The 19582-nt window shown below is 51.1% G+C and overlaps 1 protein-coding gene across 5 annotated transcripts in view; it reads left to right on the forward strand.

Annotated features, from left to right (window-relative positions):
- The window catches only part of nfixb (nuclear factor I/Xb), a 417830-nt gene that overhangs the window by 356515 nt on the left and 41733 nt on the right, over positions 1–19582 (forward strand). For all 5 annotated transcript variants that reach the window (XM_038784617.1, XM_038784615.1, XM_038784616.1 and 2 more), the window contains one exon: positions 12655–12746. In XM_038784617.1, coding sequence (XP_038640545.1) covers positions 12655–12746 — 92 coding nt within the window. The remainder of the gene's footprint in view (positions 1–12654; positions 12747–19582) is intronic.

The following is a 19582-nucleotide window of genomic DNA, read 5'->3' on the forward strand; positions in this document are numbered from 1 at the left end:
GGTTAGGTGGATTGGCCGTGTTAAGTTGTCCTATGGAGGTGTAGGTTAGGTGGGGTTACGGGGATAGGGTGGGGGAGTGGGCCAAGGTACGGTGCTCCTACAGAGGGACGGTGCAGACTCGAAGGACCGAATGGCCTCCTTTTGCGCTGTCGCAATTCTGTTCTATTCTATGGACCAATTTCATTCTTACTCACGTTAAGTTCTGATTCAGGGCACAAGAAACTCGTGGAAGAATTCATGGTGTTGCTGGTATGTGAACAACGGTGGTTAGAACATTCCTGCAAAGGGATATTTCTATTCACCTTTATTACTGTCACAAGTAGACTTACATTAACACTGCAATGAAGTTACTGTGAAAATCCCCTCGTCGCCACATTCCGGCGCCTGTTCGGGTAGACAGAGGGAGAATTCAGAATGTCCAATTCACCTAACAGCACGTCTTTCAGGACTTGTGGGAGGAAACCGGAGCAGCCGGAGGAAACCCACGCAGACACGGGGAGAACGTGCAGACTCCGCGCAGACAGTGACCCAAGCTGGGAATCGAGCCTGGGACCCTGGAGCTGCGAAGATTAGTTGAGATTAGTTAGCCCAGCAAAGTAGGGACAGTATAAACAGCCCTCAGCCAGGGTAACCCTGGCCCACCCTTATTGGATTACCCATCTCTCCCCCGGCCCCTCCCCCCGCCCGCCCTCACCTCTCCCCAGGTTTCGAGTCATAAGAATTAATTTTACACATTCCTCAAAAGTATTCTCTCACCTCTCTGACTGCAGAGTGTGGTGACTTTCAAATATTTTGCTGCTTGATTCTTCGTGAATGTGAATCAAAGATGAACCAAGGGCCCGCCTAGTTCATCGCTGAGTGCCTGGAGATAATCCTTCGACCGAAACGCGGAGGAGTTTAACTTGTTTAAGTCCTCGCTTACCCGCAATGGATTTTACTTTCACAGATTCAAATTCTTTATTGCCACAAGCCTCAGTCAATAACACTGGGGAGAAGGTGTGCCCTCGGACATTATCTGCGGGCACTTCCAAGATGAAGCTTGTTCCAGTCTGCAGGCGATGAGCTTTTTACCCTGCGGCCGTCTCACGAAGGTGGCTCACCTCCTCAAGGGCCTCAGGGCATGGGCAACAAACGCTGGGCCGAGCCAGTGACACCCGTAACCCGCTAACGAGTCTAAACAAAATTCCTGCTCGTGAGTTGGGTTCATTGAACCCTGACAGCACTGAAGGAGGAGGCCATTGGGCCCCACCTCAGCTGTGCTAGCTCTTTGTAAGAGCTGCCTAATTGCGGCCCACGATTTCCTGATGGCCGCCGCCTCTTCAAGTACAGGGGTGACAGGACCTGTGAACGAGTCCAACTGCACCACTCCTTCGGATGGGGTATTCCAACTCCATCCCGTTTTCTTTGTGAAGAAATCTCTCTTCATTTCCCCTCCAGCTCTTTTGTCAGCTATTTTAACCTTTGACCCTTGGTTACCGTTACCGACGGTCATAGCTTCTCCTTTCTCACTCTATTGGGATATCTCAGAATTCCTCAGATGACCTTTTCTCGGTTCTAAGAGAAACAGTGCTTCTCCAATCTCTCCACCTAACCGCACTCCTTCGTTCCCCTGGGATCACCCAGGTAACCCTCCTCCTCGACCCCTCCAGCTCCTTGATGTCCTTCCTAAGGCGTGGCACCTGGAACGGTACAAGATACTCCAGCACCGGCCTAACCGGAGACCTGTGGAAGTTTAGTACGGGTTCCTCCTGTGCACCTGACCTACAGCCTTCTCGTATCAGGAGCAAACGGTCAAGTGCAAGGACGTCCTTGAGAACTGCTCCTGGGCCTGGCCAAGGTGCCCATTGACCGCTGTCGGCAGCGGGCAATCGAGGGGGTTGATTGGCCGGCGATTTGCCGGCCTCGTTTTTTTTTTGTCGCTGGGTTTTTGGCTGGGAGGTCCATGGCCAACTGCCGCACTCAAAACCTTCTGCGACTGGTGGGTTTTGGAATGACTCGAGAGCATCATCAACATTTGCATTTGATAAGGTTCCCCATGGTAGGCTCATTCAGAAAGTCGGGGGGACATGGGATACAGGGAGATTTGGCTGTCTGGATACAGAATTTGCTGGTCGAAAGAAGACAGCGAGTGGTAGTGGATGGAAAGTATTCCTCCTGGAGGTCGGTGACCAGTGGTGTCCCGCAGGGATCTGTTCCGGGACCTCTGCTCTTTGTGGTTTTCATAAATGACTTGGATGAGGAAGTGGAAAGGTGGGTTAGTAAGTTTGCCGATGTCACAAAGGTCGGTGGAGTTGTAGATAGTGTTGAGGGTTGTTGCAGATTGCAACAGGACATTGACAGGATGCAGAGCTGGGCTGAGAAGTGGCAGATGGTGTTCAACCTTGATAAATGTGAAGTGATTCATTTTGGAAAGTCGAATTTGAATGCTGAATACAGGGTTAAAGGCAGGATTATTGGAAGTGTGGAGGAAGGGACACTTCATTAGGCCACATTTTGAATATTGTGTCCAGCTCTGGTCGCCTCATTATAGGAAGGATGTGGATGCTTTGCAGAGGGTGTAGAGGAGATTTACCAGGATGATGCCTGGACTGTGTTATACTACAGACTGGAGGGCATGTCTTATGAAGAAAGGTTGAAGGAGCTAGGGCTTTTCTCACTGGAGTGAAGAAGGCAGAGAGGTGACTTGATAGAGCTGTACAAGTTGATGAGAGGCATGGATAGAGTGGATAGCCAGAGACTTTTCCTCAGGGTGGAAATGGCTGTCACAAGGGGACATAATGTTTTTTATTTTTATTATTTTTTTAGAGTACCTAATTACTTTTTTCCAATTAAGGGGCAATTTAGCATGGCCAATCCACCTACCTTGCACATCTTTGGGTTGTGGGGGTAAAACCCACGCAGACATGGGGAGAATGTGCAAACTCCACACGGACAGTGACCCAGAGCCGGGATCGAACCCGGGTCCTCAGTGCCGCAGTCCCAGTGCTAACCACTGCGCCACATGCCACCAGAGTGGGGGGGGAGGGGTGGGGGGGGGGGGGGGGGGACACATAATTTTAAGGTGATTGGAGGAAGGTACAGGGGAGATGTCAGAGGTCAGTTCTTTACACAGAGTGGTGGGTGTGTGGAATGGGTTGCCAGCAGAGGTGGTGGAGTCAGAATCATTAGAGACATTTTAGCGACTCTTGGGCAGGCACATGGACAGCAGTAAATTGAAGGTTGTAGGTTAGGTTGATCTTAGATTAGGATAAATGGCCGGCACAACATCGTGGGTAGAAGGACCTATACTGATCTATGTTTTAGTTTCAGAATTTCCCTGGCCCCTGACCGCCGTGGGGGCTGGCTGCATCATCACCCTCTATATTTAGTTTAGTGTGTTAAGTTTCCTTATGATGTTCTGTTTTAGACACAGCGAGCCCCACCGGGGGCTATCATCCCTTGTTGCATTTGATTAATTTATTGATTTTTTTTTGTTTTATTCAAAAGAGCACAGAACGAGTTGGAAGTGAGTTTTTTTTTGCGTAGTTTTTCAACAGTATTGGACTGTAGCTAAATCCCAAACTGTTCAGTTGAAGAGTTGTCGTGCATGTTCGATTATTTTAAAGCAGTGTTCCTGAGGACCAATTGACCAGGGTGTTAAAACCAAAGCTTTCTGAGCTTCACCAACACCATCGAGTCACGAAACACTCAGAGATCTGGGAGAATCCTCACAGCGGCCAGCATATCGTTTATCCTCTCTGAGTTTCACATTGCCGATCCTCTAATTTGAATAGATTTGCCTGCATTAAGTGGGATCATCATTAGGAATAAGGAATTATAAGGACAGGGAATTCTGTGAGGAAGTCTTCCGGCGGGTTCCGCAGGGAATTCACTCCCATATCGTCTCACAGGTTATACCTCCGGTGGGAATGAACTCTGGAAATCAGCTGGCGTGCCAATGTGAGAACCTTGCCCCAATCAGGGCATTTCAGGTTCACTGGCGAGGGAAGGGTGCATCGTCATTTTCCAGTCCTCAATGATCTGTTTATTTTGAGCTAATTTGACTGTGGTTAAAATGCAAAGTGGGTTTGTATTGCCCTGTGGTTAGTCATAGGTTTGGGTGCGACAAGGAGCAGGTTTACTCGGACATAAGTCACTGACAGGAATTTTCCTTTGAGTGGTGTGAGTAAAGGAGATCTGTTGTTCTGGGGAACTCACTCACTCACTCACTCACACAAACACTCACCCACTCACTCACTCTCACTCACACAAACACTCACCCACACAAACACTCACACAAACACTCACCCACACAAACACTCACACAAACACTCACTCACTTACTCACTCACACAAACACTCACTCACACAAACACTCACCCACTCACACACTCTCACTCTCACTCACTCAAACACTCACTCACTCAAACACTCACTCACTCACACTCACTCACTCAACCACACAAACACTCACTCACTCACTCATTCACACAAACACTCACTCACTCACACAAACTCACTCACTCACAAACACTCACACAAACACTCACTCACACAAACACTCACTCACTTACTCACTCACACACTCACTCACTTACTCACACACAAACACTCACTCACTCACACAAACACTCACCCACTCACACACTCACTCACTCTCACTCACACAAACACTCACTCAATCAAACACTCACTCACTCACACTCACTCACTCAACCACACAAACACTCACTCACTCATTCACACAAACACTCACTCACACAAACTCACTCACTCACAAATACTCACACAAACACTCACTCACACAAACACTCACTCATTCACACATTCACTCACTCACTCACACAAACACTCACTCACTCACACATTCACTCACTCACTCACTCAACCACAGACACACACTCACTCACTCACACTCACTCACTCATTCACAAAAACACTCACTCACTCACACAAACACTCACTCACTCATTCACACAAACACTCACTCACTCATTCACACAAACACTCACTCACTCACACAAACTCACTCACTCACAAACACTCACACTCATACAAACACTCACTCACACAAACACTCACTCACTCACTGACTCACACACTCACTCATTCACACAAACACTCACTTACACACTCACAAACACTCACTCACACACTCACTCACACAATCACTCACTCACTCAATCACTCACTCACTCAATCACTCACTCAATCACTCACTCACACAAACACTCACACACTCAATCACTCACTGAATCACTCACTGAATCACTCACTCACACTCACACACTCACTCACACAAACACTCACTCACACTCAATCACTCACACACTCACTTACAAACTCACTCACACACACTCACTCACTCATTCACACACTAACTCACTCACACAAACACTCACTCTCACTCTTACTCACACGCACACAAACACTCAATCACTCACTCCCTCACTCATTCACACTCACTCATTCACACTCACTCTCAGTCACTCACTCACACACTCACGCACAGTCACTCACTCAATCACTCACTCACTACTCACTCACTCACACTCACACACTCACTGTCACTCACTCAATCACTCTCACTCACACTGACTCACTCACCCAATCACTCTCACTCACTCACACTCACTCACTCACTCACACACAAACACTCAATCACTCACTCACTCACACAATCACTCACACAATCACTCACTCACTCGCTCTCGCTCTCACTCACACTCACTACTCACTCACTACTCACTCACTACTCACGCACTACTTACTCACTCACACACTCACTCACACACTCACTCACTCACTCACCACTCATTCACACTCATTCACACTCATTCACACTCATTCACACTCATTCACACTCATTGACACTCACTCACACTCACTCAATCACTCACTCACTACTCACATACTCACTCACCCTCACTCACTCAAACACTCACTCACTCACTCACACACTCACTACTCACACTCACTACTCACACTTACATACTCACTCACCCTCACTCACTCAAACACTCACTCACTCACACACTCACTCACACACACAAATACTCATTCACTCACTCACTCGCACACTCACTCACAATCACTCACTCAATCACTCACACTCACTCAATACTCACACTCACTCACTCACGCACTACTTACTCACTCACACACACTCACACTCATTCACACTCATTCACACTCATTCACACTCACTCAATCACTCACACACACAAATACTCATTCACTCACTCACTCGCACACTCACTCACAATCACTCACTCAATCACTCACACTCACTCAATACTCACACTCACTCACTCACGCACTACTTACTCATTCACACACACTCACTCACACTCACTCACACTCATTCACACTCATTCACACTCATTCACACTCACTCAATCACACTTACATACTCACTCACCCTCAGTCACTCAAACACTCACTCACTCACTCACACACTCACTCACTCACTCACTCACTCACTCACTCACACACTCACTCACACACTCACTCACACACTCACTCACACACTCACTCACACACTCACACACTCACTCACACACTCACTCACAATCACTCACTCAATCACTCACTATTCATACATACTCACTCACTCATTCACACTCACTCAATCACTCACTCAATCACACATTCACTACTCACACACACACTCACTCACCCTCTCACTCAATCACTCTCACTCACTCACTCACTCATTCACACAAACACTCACTCACACAAACACTCACTCACTCACACAAATACTCAATCACTCACTCGCTCATACACTCACTCACTCATTCACTCACTGACGCTCACTCACTCACACTCTCACTCACGCACACACACTCACTCACTAGTCAATGACTCACTCATTCACTCACCGACACGCACTCACTCACACTCACTACTCACTCACACACTCTCATTCACTCACTACTCACTCACACTCACTACTCACTCACACACTCTCATTCACTCACTACTCACTCACACTCACTACTCACTCACACACTCACACTCACTCACTCATTCACACTCTCACTCACTAGTCACTCACTCACACAAACACTCACTCACTCACACAAACACTCACTCACACACACTCACTCACTCACAGAAACACTCACTCACTCATGCACACACACTCACTAGTCACTCACTCACACAAACGCTCACTCACTCACACAAACACTCACTCACACACTCACTCACTAGTCACTCATTCGCTCACTGACACTCACTCACACACTCACACACACTCACTCACAGAAACACTCAGTCACACACTCACTCACTCATGCACACACACTCACTCACTAGTCACTCACTCACACAAACACACACTCACTCACTCACAGAAACACATACCCATCAAGATAACTGTGCAAGTTAACGGGTATCCACTCGATATGGAGCGAGACCCGGGACCTTTGGTTTCCGTTATTGGAAGGCAGACTTTCAAAAGGATAAAGTTGGTGGGGCAGCAGTTAGATCTGTGGGGCACTGGGGTAAGATTAGGGATGTAAACCAGCGAGCAGTCAGCCATTTCAGGAACCACAATGACCCTGGTAGTTTAGCGCCTTCCCGTTGATGATAGCCGAGAGACATGGCTCAGCTTGCACAGCACCCGGGGGGGGGGGGGGGGGGGGGGGGGGGGGGGGGGTGAACAAAATGAAAATGTTGGCTGGGCCCGGACTCAGAGATAGAGAGAACGGCCCAGCAGTGTGACGTCGAACACCAGAAGCTTCCGCCAGCTGCGGCCCATCACCCTTGGGAATGGTCGGGGTGACCGTGGGTGTGGTAACGCGGCAACCTTGCCGGCCCTTTTCAAGGCGCGATGTTCTTACTCCTGATAGAGCGATTGGAAGCCCACAGAATGTGGGTCACCACCTCCAGAGTGACCATTGAGAAATGGCGGGCGAAATTCTCCGCCCCCCACGACGGGTGGGAGAATAGCGGGAGGGCCTTCCCGACTTTTTTGACGCCCCTCCCGCTATTCTCCCCCCCCCCCCCCGCCGAAATCCCGACAAGAATCGCTGCCGCCGTTTTCTTACGGCCGGCAGCGATTCTCAGCTGTTAGAAGGGCGGAAGTCCCAGCCCTTTACGACCTTTTTACGAACGGCAAACACACCTGGTCCTGCCGTTCGTAAAAACGTCGTGACAAACTTGCAAAAAATAACCATGGCACCGATTGGCATGGCAGTACCACGGCCGTGCCAAGGGTGCCATGGGCCCGCGATCGGTGGGCACCGATCGCGGGCAGCGGGCCCGATGCCCGCGCACTATTTGTCCTTCCGCCGCCCCGCAGTATCAATACGCGGGGCGGCTGAGGGGCAACCCGGCCCGCGCATGCGCGGGTTTCGCGCAAAAACGCGATGACGTCACCCGCGCATGCGCGGGTGGAGTCTTCCCACCTGCGCATGCGCGGCTGACGTCATATGACGCGTCAGCCGGCGCTAACTCCGGCAAGCGGGCTTAACGATTTTCGTTAAGCCCGACTTGTCGGAGCCTCCGACGTCGGGCTGCTAGCCCCGACGGGGGACCAGAATCGGTCCCCCGTCGGGAAGGGGCGCGCTGCCGTAAAACCCGCCCGGGTTTTACGGCAGTTTTACGATTTCTCCCGTTTTGGGAGAATTTCGCCCGGCGCCTGCCGTTCACGACCCACGGGATCCCAGAGGTGTCCGCTGCCGACAGTGGAACGCCTTCCACAAGTGAAGAGTTCTCAGGATTCCTGAAGGATAACCGGGTTCGACACGTCCGTACGGCCCCGCATCACCCGTCTTCAAACAGGCGAGCAGAAAGGGCGGGACAAACAAGGTCTTAAAAAGTAGCCTTTGGGGTCAATGGGCACGAGATTGGCCAGGTTCTTCTGCTATCGGACAACTCCGCATGGGGTGACTTGGGGTGGCACCGGCTGAATTGCAAACACACATACATACACACACATATAGACAGACACGCAGATACACATGCACGCAGGCACATACACACACAGGCATACACACAGACAAACAAACATACTCGCACATAAGCACACAGAAACACACAGACAAACACACACACATACAGATATGCACACACAGGAAAGCACAACACAGGCACACACACCACACACATACATGCAGAAACATACACAGACAATCACACAGATATGCATGTAAAGGCATGCGCATATACACACACACACAGACAGACTGCACACACATACTCACAGACATGCACACACACATATACACACACAGACACACACAGATAAAGACACAGACACACATACAAACTGTGCATTCAATCACACACACACACACAGATGTGCACACACACGCACAAAGACACACACACATAACGCACAGAGGCAGACATACACACCGATATCGAACATAGAACAGTACAGCACAGAACAGGCCCTTCGGCCCTCGATGTTGTGCCGAGCCATGATCACCCTACTCAAACCCACGTATCCACCCTATACCTGTAACCCTATACCTGATATGCACACACATTGACAGACACGTACACAGAAACAGACAGACACAGACACACATACACTCATAATAATAATAATCTTTATTAGTGTCACTAGTAGGCTTACATTAACACTGCAGCGAAAAGCACACACACACACTCATGGATGCAGACACACACACATAGACACACACCCAGAAAACAACAGACAAACACAGATACGCACACACACGGGCATACACACAATCACAGACACGCGCACAGACACACACACACGCACTCTCTTCAATACTTGCCCACTTCCGTTCCCCATAGCTCAGTTGTAAAAGGCAGACTGTTAGTGTATTCCAAAGAACAGGCAATTACGGTTTCAAATCCCCCCCTAGTGATGTTGAATTTCCCCGTGCGGGTTGCCAATCTTCCTGCAGTCTCCAGGAATTGTAGATTATTTGGAACAGCATCGAGAGCAAACTTGGGAGAAAGATCATTAATTTATTCACGCTAATTTTCATCGAGTGCCTTGATTTCTCATTGGCATAAATATTGGAACTGGGCGGGGCCATTGGAGTTGAGAAGTCAGTGGAAGAAATCTCCAAGAATGTGGCCGACCTTAGAATCGATGCTACATTTGGGCCTGCAACTTTGGGCCCACAGAATGGCTAAACCACGCAGAGTTTCAGCTCACCCCCTGGGTGACTGCCGAGATTGCTTTTTAATGCCCTTGCCTGGCGTTATTGGGGGGCTCAAAGGCCTCCTGCCCGATCCACATCAGCAAACGTGAAGCCTCCACCATTTTGAAAAGATGTTTCAGGCAGTGGGCCCTTCTGAACTTGGGAGCCGGGTCAACTTCCGCCTTCCACTGCCGAGGGGGAAGAGCCACTGTGGCTGGGTGCAAGGGGGCGGTGACCCCACCGGAGAGAGGAACGCCGGACAGTGGACCTCCTTTGTAAAATGGACGTTCCTGGATCTGTGGGCCGGGCCACTTTTTGACGCACTTTGTTAGCCCACCGCCAACATAAAGGCCACTGAAGCCCATTTCTTTCGCATGTTCAATCACAAGCTCCAACCAACCCTCAATGCATCCGAATTAAATTCAAAATGACTGTCAATTCCCAACAGCTGCTGGACAATAGGAACAACACACGGAACAGTCCGAACTGTTGAGTTGTGTTTGGCTGTTGTCTTGCGAGGGAGCAGAGCTCTCTTATTGGAGAACTCCAATATATGGGGACGGGGTTCAACAATGGACTTTAAAGAAACACATTGCGATTAGCCCAGGAGGCGCGGTGTGGAAGGCCAAAACTGGTTTACTTTAAACTGAAGATAGAGCCACTACCGAGGCTCACAAGAAAGGTTTCTGAGGCTACGTGCGGAGGATCTGTGGCGGTTCACGTGGGAAAAAAATCGGCACCTCCCCCTCACAGATCCTGCGACCGGTGAGGGGCTAGCAGGCCCGCCGAGTAAAACCCGCGGCCTCCACAAAATCAATGGCCGGGTCCGTGTCCCTGCATGCGCAGGGCGACGGCCTGCAGAGGCCGCGCTGTAAAACATGGCGCCGGCCGTGCGCAGTCCTGACCTGCCAGGTAGTGCCCCCCCCCCCCCCCCCCCCCGCCGCCGCCACTCCCTGGCCACTCCCACCCAGTCCCCCCTAGCCCTCGCGGACGCCCCCCCCAACCCCGGCTCCCGCCCCGACTGTGATGGCGCTGGACACAGTCTGCAGCCGCCGCGCCGGGTTCCCGACCACTGAGACCAGACGTCAACCGCGTGGTCGGGAACCATCGGGGGGGGGGGGGGGGGCTTCGGGGGAGGGAATTCAGGCGACGCGCGGAGGCCGCTCCAACGGCGTGCGGCGCGCGCCACGGTGACGATGTTTCAGAGGGGGCGGAGCATGGAAACCTGCGTCAAACAGGCGCCGCCCCCCCCCCGATTCAGGCGTCAAAATGGATTCTCCCCCCGATCGCCGATTATGAAATGGGCGTTGGGGGTTGTGGAATCCCGTCACATGTTGTCCGAAGAAGAGTTTAAGAAAGATATTTGGAAGGTCAGTATTGAGTGCACTCATGGCTTGTGCCATTGCCAGAGGTTCGAGAATTGCTAGAGGTTCGGGCAGCACGGTAGCACGGGCAGCACGGTAGCATGGTGGTTAGCATCAATGCTTCACAGCTCCAGGGTCCCAGGTTCGATTCCCGGCTGGGTCACTGTCTGTGCGGAGTCTGCACATCCTCCCCGTGTGTGCGTGGGTTTCCTCCGGGTGCTCCGGTTTCCTCCCACAGTCCAAAGATGTGCGGGTTAGGTGGATTGGCCGTGCTCAATTGCCCGTAGTGTCCTAAAAAATAAGGTTAATGGGGATTGTTGGGTTACTGGTATAGGGTGGATATGTGGGCTGGAGTGGGGTGATCATTGCTCGGCACAACATCGAGGGCCGAAGGGCCTGTTCTGTGCTGTACTGTTCTAATTCTAATTCTAATAGTTCCCCTAGATTAAGGTTCGTCAGGCTGGACAGTTTGGCCTTGTTGTCTCCGGTATGTAGAAGAGTGAGGGGGTGAGTTGATTGAAGTATGTATGTCCTCAATGACCTTGACGAGGCGGACGTGGGTAGGATATTTCCTCTTGTGGGTCAGTCCAGAGCTAGGGGGCTGCGTTTTAAAATTAGGGTGGGGTGACCCATTTAGGACCAAGATGTAGGGAAAATTTCCTCTCGAGAGGATTGTGCGGATTTGGAACTCTCGGCCTCACAAGGCGGTAGAGGGTAGGGTCACTGAATATTTTTAAGGCATGGGTCGATTGTTGTTGGGCAAGGGAATCAAAGGCAAATGGGGGGAGGGGGGGGAGTTAGTTAGGAATGGGGAAGGCAAAACGCACACAAATTAGCCGTGCCGTTATTGAGCAGCGGAGCAGGCTTGAGGGGCTGAATGGCCCACTTTCCGTTCCTATTTTCCTCCTCACCCAAACCCCACCCCTGCGGGTGATGCTAACTGGGTGATTGGGAAGCCAAGGATGGTGGGAAAACTCATTACTGATTCCACGGCCTCCCTCGACCGCCCCTTGCGTACAACACCCCCCCCCCCCCCCCCCCCCCCACCCCACCCACAAAGGAAAGTTTGGACGACCCAGCTAAGACGTGAAAGGGTTTGCCAGCTCCTTGGGCATGCAGCAACAGAAATTCTTCCTCACTTGACCGCCTCACTGCTTTTATCTTTCTCTCCACAGCGTATTCAACCCCCAGCTCCTCCTCTGCAAACCGGTTTGTCAGCATTGGACCACGGGATGGGAACTTTGTAAATATCCCGCAGCAATCACAGGTGAGTGCAATGTTCCCCACCTTCTGTTAGCCATTCACGCGGGAGACCAGCCGGACGAGAGAGACGGACGCCGGGGGGGGGGGTCGAGTACGGGACGCGCCGCGCCTGGCAAGGACCGACGTAGCTGACGTCCCGTTAAGGTTCCATTTGGGTGATGCGCACCCCGTGGGGTTGTTCCCGTTGGGGGGGTGGTGGACCGGGTCACCAATGGGAGAGTGAAACGTGGCGTTTTGAGCTTTTAGCCCCCCCCCCCCCCCCCTTCTTGAAGATGAGGACCTGCTCCATGCAGATACTGTCCAGGCAGAAAGTAATTGTTGCACCAGGTTTTGGTGGGCTGCTGTAGCCACTTGTAACCTTTCCAGTTCCCACCCCCAGGGGGACAGACTGTTTTCATTTGACCAAGATGGAAAAATTTAGCACTTCTCTTTAGTGTCAAAAAAGGCTAGGCTGGGTTACTGGGATAGGGTGGAGGTGTGGGCTTAAGTACGGTGCTCTTCCCAAGGGCCGGTGCAGACCCGATGGCCCGAATGGCCTCCTTCTGCACTGTAAATTCTACGATCAATGTGGTTTGCTGGGGCCATTGCAGAGGGGGGCAGTTAAGAGTCGCCCGCATTGCCGTGGGTCTGGAGTCACATGTAGGCCAGACTGGGTAAGTACGGCAGATTTCCTTCCCTAAAGGGCATGATTGAACCCATCGTTAATATTTCGTCGCAACTGAGGCTGGCTTTTTAAATTCCAGATTTATTAATTTGTCGAATTTAACCTACCCCCTCCAGCTGGGGGTGGTTTAGATTTGAGCTTCTGCCCCTCTGGTTTCGTTGTCCAGCTCAGTTCCGTTCCAGTTACCAACTGCTGCCATTCTTTTTGAGGAATTAGCTCATTCAGTTACTGAGAAAAAAAAAAAAATCATCCGTTCGCTACAGCCGTGCTTTTCTGGAAGACATTCGATACATTTCTAGACATGCTGCTTCTGGAGGATGTTAAATTATTCACAAATTCACTGACTTGACTGAAAACTGACCTGGCAACAGGAAGCAGTGAGTGGCAATGGGTGAGGGGCGGTTTGGTTGGTGGACGAGGGACTTGGCAGGATCTTTCTCTGTGACTATTGTTCAGGCTACTATTAATATTTTTCATAATGCGTGCAGAGGAACTATACATAGCTCCATAAAACATAACCGCTGACACTGAGCTGGGTAGCCAGGTGGTCAACATAAGGAACTGAAATGTTTCTGGACAGAGCAGAAAATGGGAATGAGGATGAGCAGATAGATTTTAATATATAATCATAAGGTAATGGAATTAGAAGCACACACCATTTTACCGAGGGCAATTGAAACTGCTACATCTTTCTTAAGATCTAACAAGATTTAAACTGGTTATGGTTGTAGGAGAGAGGTCAGGTCTTCATTTTGACATTAGACTACCCGCTCTGCTGGAGATGAGTCAAGGGTACATTTTATTAAGACCCTTTAAGAACGGGTGGCACGGTGGCGCAGAGGTTAGCACTGCTGCCTACTGCGCTGAGGACCAATCCCGGCCCTGGGTCACTGTCTGTATGGAGGTTGCACATTCTTCCCGCGTCTGCGTGGGTATCACCCCCACAACCCAAAAGTGCGCAGGTTAGGTGGACTGGCCATCTTGATGTATCTTGATGCGGTCAGAAGGGCCTCCAATTCATGATAAATTATGTTCTTTTGAAGTGACACCTGTGGTTAACCTGAGTTCATCTACAACTCTGCTGCCCATATCCAAACTCCTACCAAGTCCCATTCACCAACGTGCTCTCCAACCTAGGCTGGCTCTCGGCCTAGCAAGACCTTGATTTCAAAATTCTCAGCCTCGGTTCCAAGTCCCTCCCTGTGGCCTCATCCCTCTCTAGCTTTGCAGCCTCTTCCTGTTCCGCCCCCTCTCTGATTTCAGCACGCCTCCAACCCTGACCACTTGACCGTCCCAATTTTCTTTGCTCCGCCGTTGGTGGCCAGGCCTTCAGATACCTAGGCCCTAAATTCTGGAAACCCCTCCCGAAACATCTCCATCTCTCTCCTTCCTTCCGTTGTTTCTTAAACGGTTAAGGACTCTGGGTCTATCCTCGTTGGAGTTTAGAAGGATGAAGGGGGATCTTATTGAAACTTACAGGATACTGCGAGGCCTGGATAGAGTGGACGTGGAGAGGATGTTTCCATTTGTAGGACAAACTAGAACCAGAGGACACAGCCTCAGACTAAAGGGACGATCCTGTAAAACAGAGATGAGGCGGAATTTCTTCAGTCAGAGGGTGGTGACTCTTTGCCGCAGAAGGCTGTGGAGGCCAAATCACTGAGTGTCTTTAAGTCAGAGATAGATAGGTTCGTGATTAATAAGGGGATCAGGGGTTAGGGTAGCACAGTAGTTAGCACTTTTGCTTCACAGCACCAGGGTCCCAGGTTCGATTCCCGGCTTGGATCACTGTCTGTGCAGAGTCTGCACGTTCTCCCCGTGTCTGGGTGGGTTTCCTCCGGATGCTCCGGTTTCTTCCCACAAGTCCCGAAAGACGTGCTGTTAGGTAAATTGGGCATTCTGAATTCTCCCTCAGTGTACCCGAACAGGCACCGGAATGTGGCGACTAGGGGCGTTTCACAGTAACCTCATTGCAGTGTTAATGTAAGCCTATTTGTGACACTAAAGGTTATTATTATGGGGGGAAGGCAGGAGAATGGGGGTGAGAAAAATATCAGCCATGGTTGACTGGCAGAGCAGACTCGATGGGCCGAGTGGCCTAATTCTGCTCCTATGTCTTATGGTCTTATAAGCCTCAACTTTGACCAAACTTTGGGCCACTTGACCTATTGTATCTCCTTATGTGACTTTGTGTGAAGTATTGTCTGATAACACTCCTGGGATCTATAACTGTGATAAAGGTACGTTATAAATGCAAGTTGATATTGCTAAGGCCTGCAAGGCGACATTTATTGTGCAGCCTTAGATCGTCTGTGCTGTTCTCCTCATTTCCCACTCGCCATTTTGACCCCCTTGTACCTCACCGAAAGTCCTCCATGAGTCAAGGGAACGGAACCAGGTGTAGTCCAGATTTGAGTATGGACGGCAGATTCCTTGCTTCGAAGGAGGGACTTTAACGTTGAGCATTTCTTTCTGGAGCTAGTCCTGATTTTGTTGAATTGACTTCCAGAAGTGGCACGGGTGGGAGCTGAACCCCAGGCCTCTGGGTTGCTAGTTCAGCGCCATAACCCCTACCCCAGCATAATGGAAGTGGACCTCCCGCCCTTCTGCTTGGCATCTCTGCCGCCCTCGTGGCAGGGGAGCAGGAACTCCATCGGTGCTGGGAGAAGGGTTCCCGCCAGTCGGATTGATCCAAGAAAGGACAAAGTTGGAGGAATTTTGCGGTTTCAATTCTTTAGGTCATCGCAAGGTTAGGCTTATTTATTTACTTGACGCCAAGAAAGTCGGGGAAGGATGGTTTGTTTAGACTTTGTTGTGGCTTGAAAACCTGCCAATAAAGAAAAAAAATAACTCCAATTAAACAAGCTCGACCAGAATCTAAGACAGGATACGGTGAATATGTAGAAATGAATGGGATATTGTTCACTGTTTGTTTTTGTGTTGTCTAATGAATGCAATATGATATGGACCCACAAGGCTTAAGACCAATTTATATTGTATTAAAAGCAGGCTTTGTCATTGAAACATAGACTGGCACAGCGCAGAAGGTGGCCTGTTGGCCCATCACCCCTCCGAGCCACTGCTTGGATCGGCCTATCCAATTAGTCCCACCCGTTCCCTCAGCCCAGTACTGTTCATGCCCTTCATGCCTATTCCCAATTCCTTTTAGAAAAATACTTCTGAAGCGACTTTCAAAGCAGGAGCAAGGCCAAAATCCATCGCAGTTACAAATTTGGCCACCTGGAGGGTTGAGGCGGAAGGTCACATTTTGTCTTTTCTTCATCCTTGCATGGGACCTGGACGTCGCTGGCTGGGCCCAGCATATGTTACCCATCCCTAATTGGCCTTGAACTGAGTGGCTTGCCTGATTGGCCGTTTTCGAGGGGCGGTTAAGAGCGAACCACATCGCCGCGTGGGTCTGGAGTCTCATGTGGGCCAGACCGGGTCAGGAGGGCAGGTTGTCTTCCTTAAAGGGGCAGTGAGTGAGCCAGATGGGCCTTCACGACAATCACCAACAATCTCGGGCGGGACGGAACATTTGGCAAATTTGCAGAACGTCCATTGGAAGGGATGGAAAACCCCAGCGTCGGTCTCTATCACTGGACTAGTCCTTAATCCCAGCCTCTTATTCATCAAATTCAAATTCCACCAGCTTGCCGTGGTGGGATTTGATCCCTTGTCCCCAGAGCATTAGCCCAGGCCTTGGGACTACTCGTCCAGTGACTTTACCACGGCACCTCCATCTCTCCTAAATGTGTAACGCAGGGCGAGTTGGGGGTGTTCGTTCAGTGATTGCGTTGTGAGTTGTTGTTGGGGAAGAACTGAGGGGCAGTCAATTCATACGATACCTGAAAATGGACCCAAGGAATTGGAAAATATCTGACCCTCCAGCATCAACATGGCAGACTTTTAATGCGGAAATATCAGCAACGGGAAAAGGAACAAGTTGATATGAAACTGAGGTCAGTTAGGGGCAGCACGGTAGCATTGTGGACAGCACAATCGCTTCACAGCTCCAGGGTCCCAGGTTCGATTCCGGCTTGGGTCACTGTCTGTGCGGAGTCTGCACGTCCTCCCCGTGTGTGCGTGGGCTTCCTCCGGGTGCTCCGGTTGCCTCTCACAGTCCAAAGATGTGCAGGTTAGGTGGATTGGCCATGATAAATTGCCCTTAGTGTCCAAAATTGCCCTCAGTGTTGGGTGGGGTTACTGCGTCATGGGGATAGGGTGGAGGTGTTAACCTTGGGTAGGGTGCTCTTTCCAGGAGCCGGTACAGACTCGATGGGCCGAATGGCCTCCTTCTGTACTGTAAATTCTATGAAATTGAGTCTGTTCGCTTCAGGGATGTTTATGCGGCAGGTTTATTAATGGAGCAACCAGGGTGAAGGAAGCCAAGATTCAGAATGCAAGACCAGGAAAGCAGGGATGGGCAGAAGGGATGTGCAAAATCAGGAAGTGTGTTTTAGTTGACATCCGCCTGTCTTGGAGTTGGAAGGGGTGGAAGATGGCGAGGTGTAAGGAACTGCCCACTGTTTTCAAGTTATAGTCAATGGGTCATCCTTTCAATACACTGGAAAATCCAAGGAGGCGGGACAACATGCCGGGTGGTGTATTTGGGACTCGGGAAGAACAGGAGAGAGGGGTTCACGGAGGTACAGATCTAAGTAGGAGCAATAGAAGAGAGACACGTGATGGAGGGAAATGAGAGAGAGAAAAGATCAGAGGGAAGGGAAGGATTGCCTATCAGATCAGAGGTTTTTCCTGAGTTCTGTCCGGGAATGTGCAGGAGGCATCTCCTGGGCCATGGATTCCACTCAAAGAACAAAGAACAATACAGCACAGGAACAGGCCCTTCGGCCCTCCAAGCCTGTGCTGAGCACGTGTCCTATCTAGACCAACCGCCTGTATCTTCCTGTTCATGTGCAGTCTGTTCATGTGCCTATCCAGATAAGTCTTAAAGGTCGCTAACGTATCTGCCTCAACCCACCTCACTTGGCAGTGCATTTCAGGCCACCGCCACCCTCTGTGTAAAAACTTCCCCCGCACATCTCCACTGAACCTTTTCCCCCCTCACCTTGAATTTGTGCCCCCTTGTAACTGTCGGTTCTGCCCTGGGAAAAAGCCTCCAACTGTTCACCCTATCTATACGCCTAATAATTTCCTAAACTTCTATCAGGTCGCCCCTCAGTCTCCGTCTCTCCAGGGAGAACAATCCCAGTTTATTCACTCTCTCCTCATAGCTAATACTCGATGCCAGGCACCATGCTGGTGCTTTTCTGTACTCTCTCCAAAGCCTCCACGTCCTTCGGGTGGTGTATTGACCAGAATTGGACACTATAGCCGGGATTCTCTGACCCTGTGTCGGGTTGGAGAATCCCCCGAGGGGAAGGCTTAAATCCTGCCCCGCCGCCGGCTTCCCTATTCTCCGGCACCGTCAGGGGCCGTTGATAGCCCCCCCCCCCCCCCCCCCCCCCCACCCCCCGCCCCGCCCCGGCAATTCTCCGCGCTCCAATGGGCCGAGTGGCCGTCATGTTTTGTCCGCTCCTGCCGGTGTGAATTACTCACCTCACACACGGCGGGACCTGGTGGTAAGTGTGCGGGGGCCGTCCTGGGGTGTGGGGGGGGGGGGGGGGGGGGGGGGGGGGCACGGTGGCCTGGCCTGCGATCGAGGGCCTACCGATCTGCAGGTGGGCTGGTTCCGTGGGGGGGCCTTCTCTCCTCCGCGCCGGCCCCCTGTAGGGCTCCACCATATTGCCCAGCGGCCGGCGCGGAGAAGGGAATCCCCCGCGCGTGCGCGGAAATACACCGGCGGGTCCGTGCGTGCGCAGAAATACGCTGGCCGGTCCGCACATGCGCGGAATCACGTCGGCCCTTTGGCGTCGGCTGGAGCTGCGGGGACGACTCTGGCGGCAACCTAGCCCCCTAGAAAGGTGACAATTCCTCATTTTGGGAGGGCCGTTGACGCCCAAGTCGGTGCCGCCAGTTTTCCCGCCGGCGTGAGGACATGGCCCCATTTACAGGGAATCCCACCCAGTATTCCAAATGTGGCCTAACCAACATTCTATATAACTGGAACAATGTGCGAGCTTTTATACTCGATACCCCGTCTGATGAAGGGAAGCAGACCTTATGCTTTCTTTCCCACCATTTCCACCTGTGTTGCCACTTTAAGGACTCCT

The sequence above is a fragment of the Scyliorhinus canicula genome, chromosome 25 (assembly GCF_902713615.1).
Source record: "Scyliorhinus canicula chromosome 25, sScyCan1.1, whole genome shotgun sequence".
Taxonomy (NCBI): domain Eukaryota; kingdom Metazoa; phylum Chordata; class Chondrichthyes; order Carcharhiniformes; family Scyliorhinidae; genus Scyliorhinus; species Scyliorhinus canicula.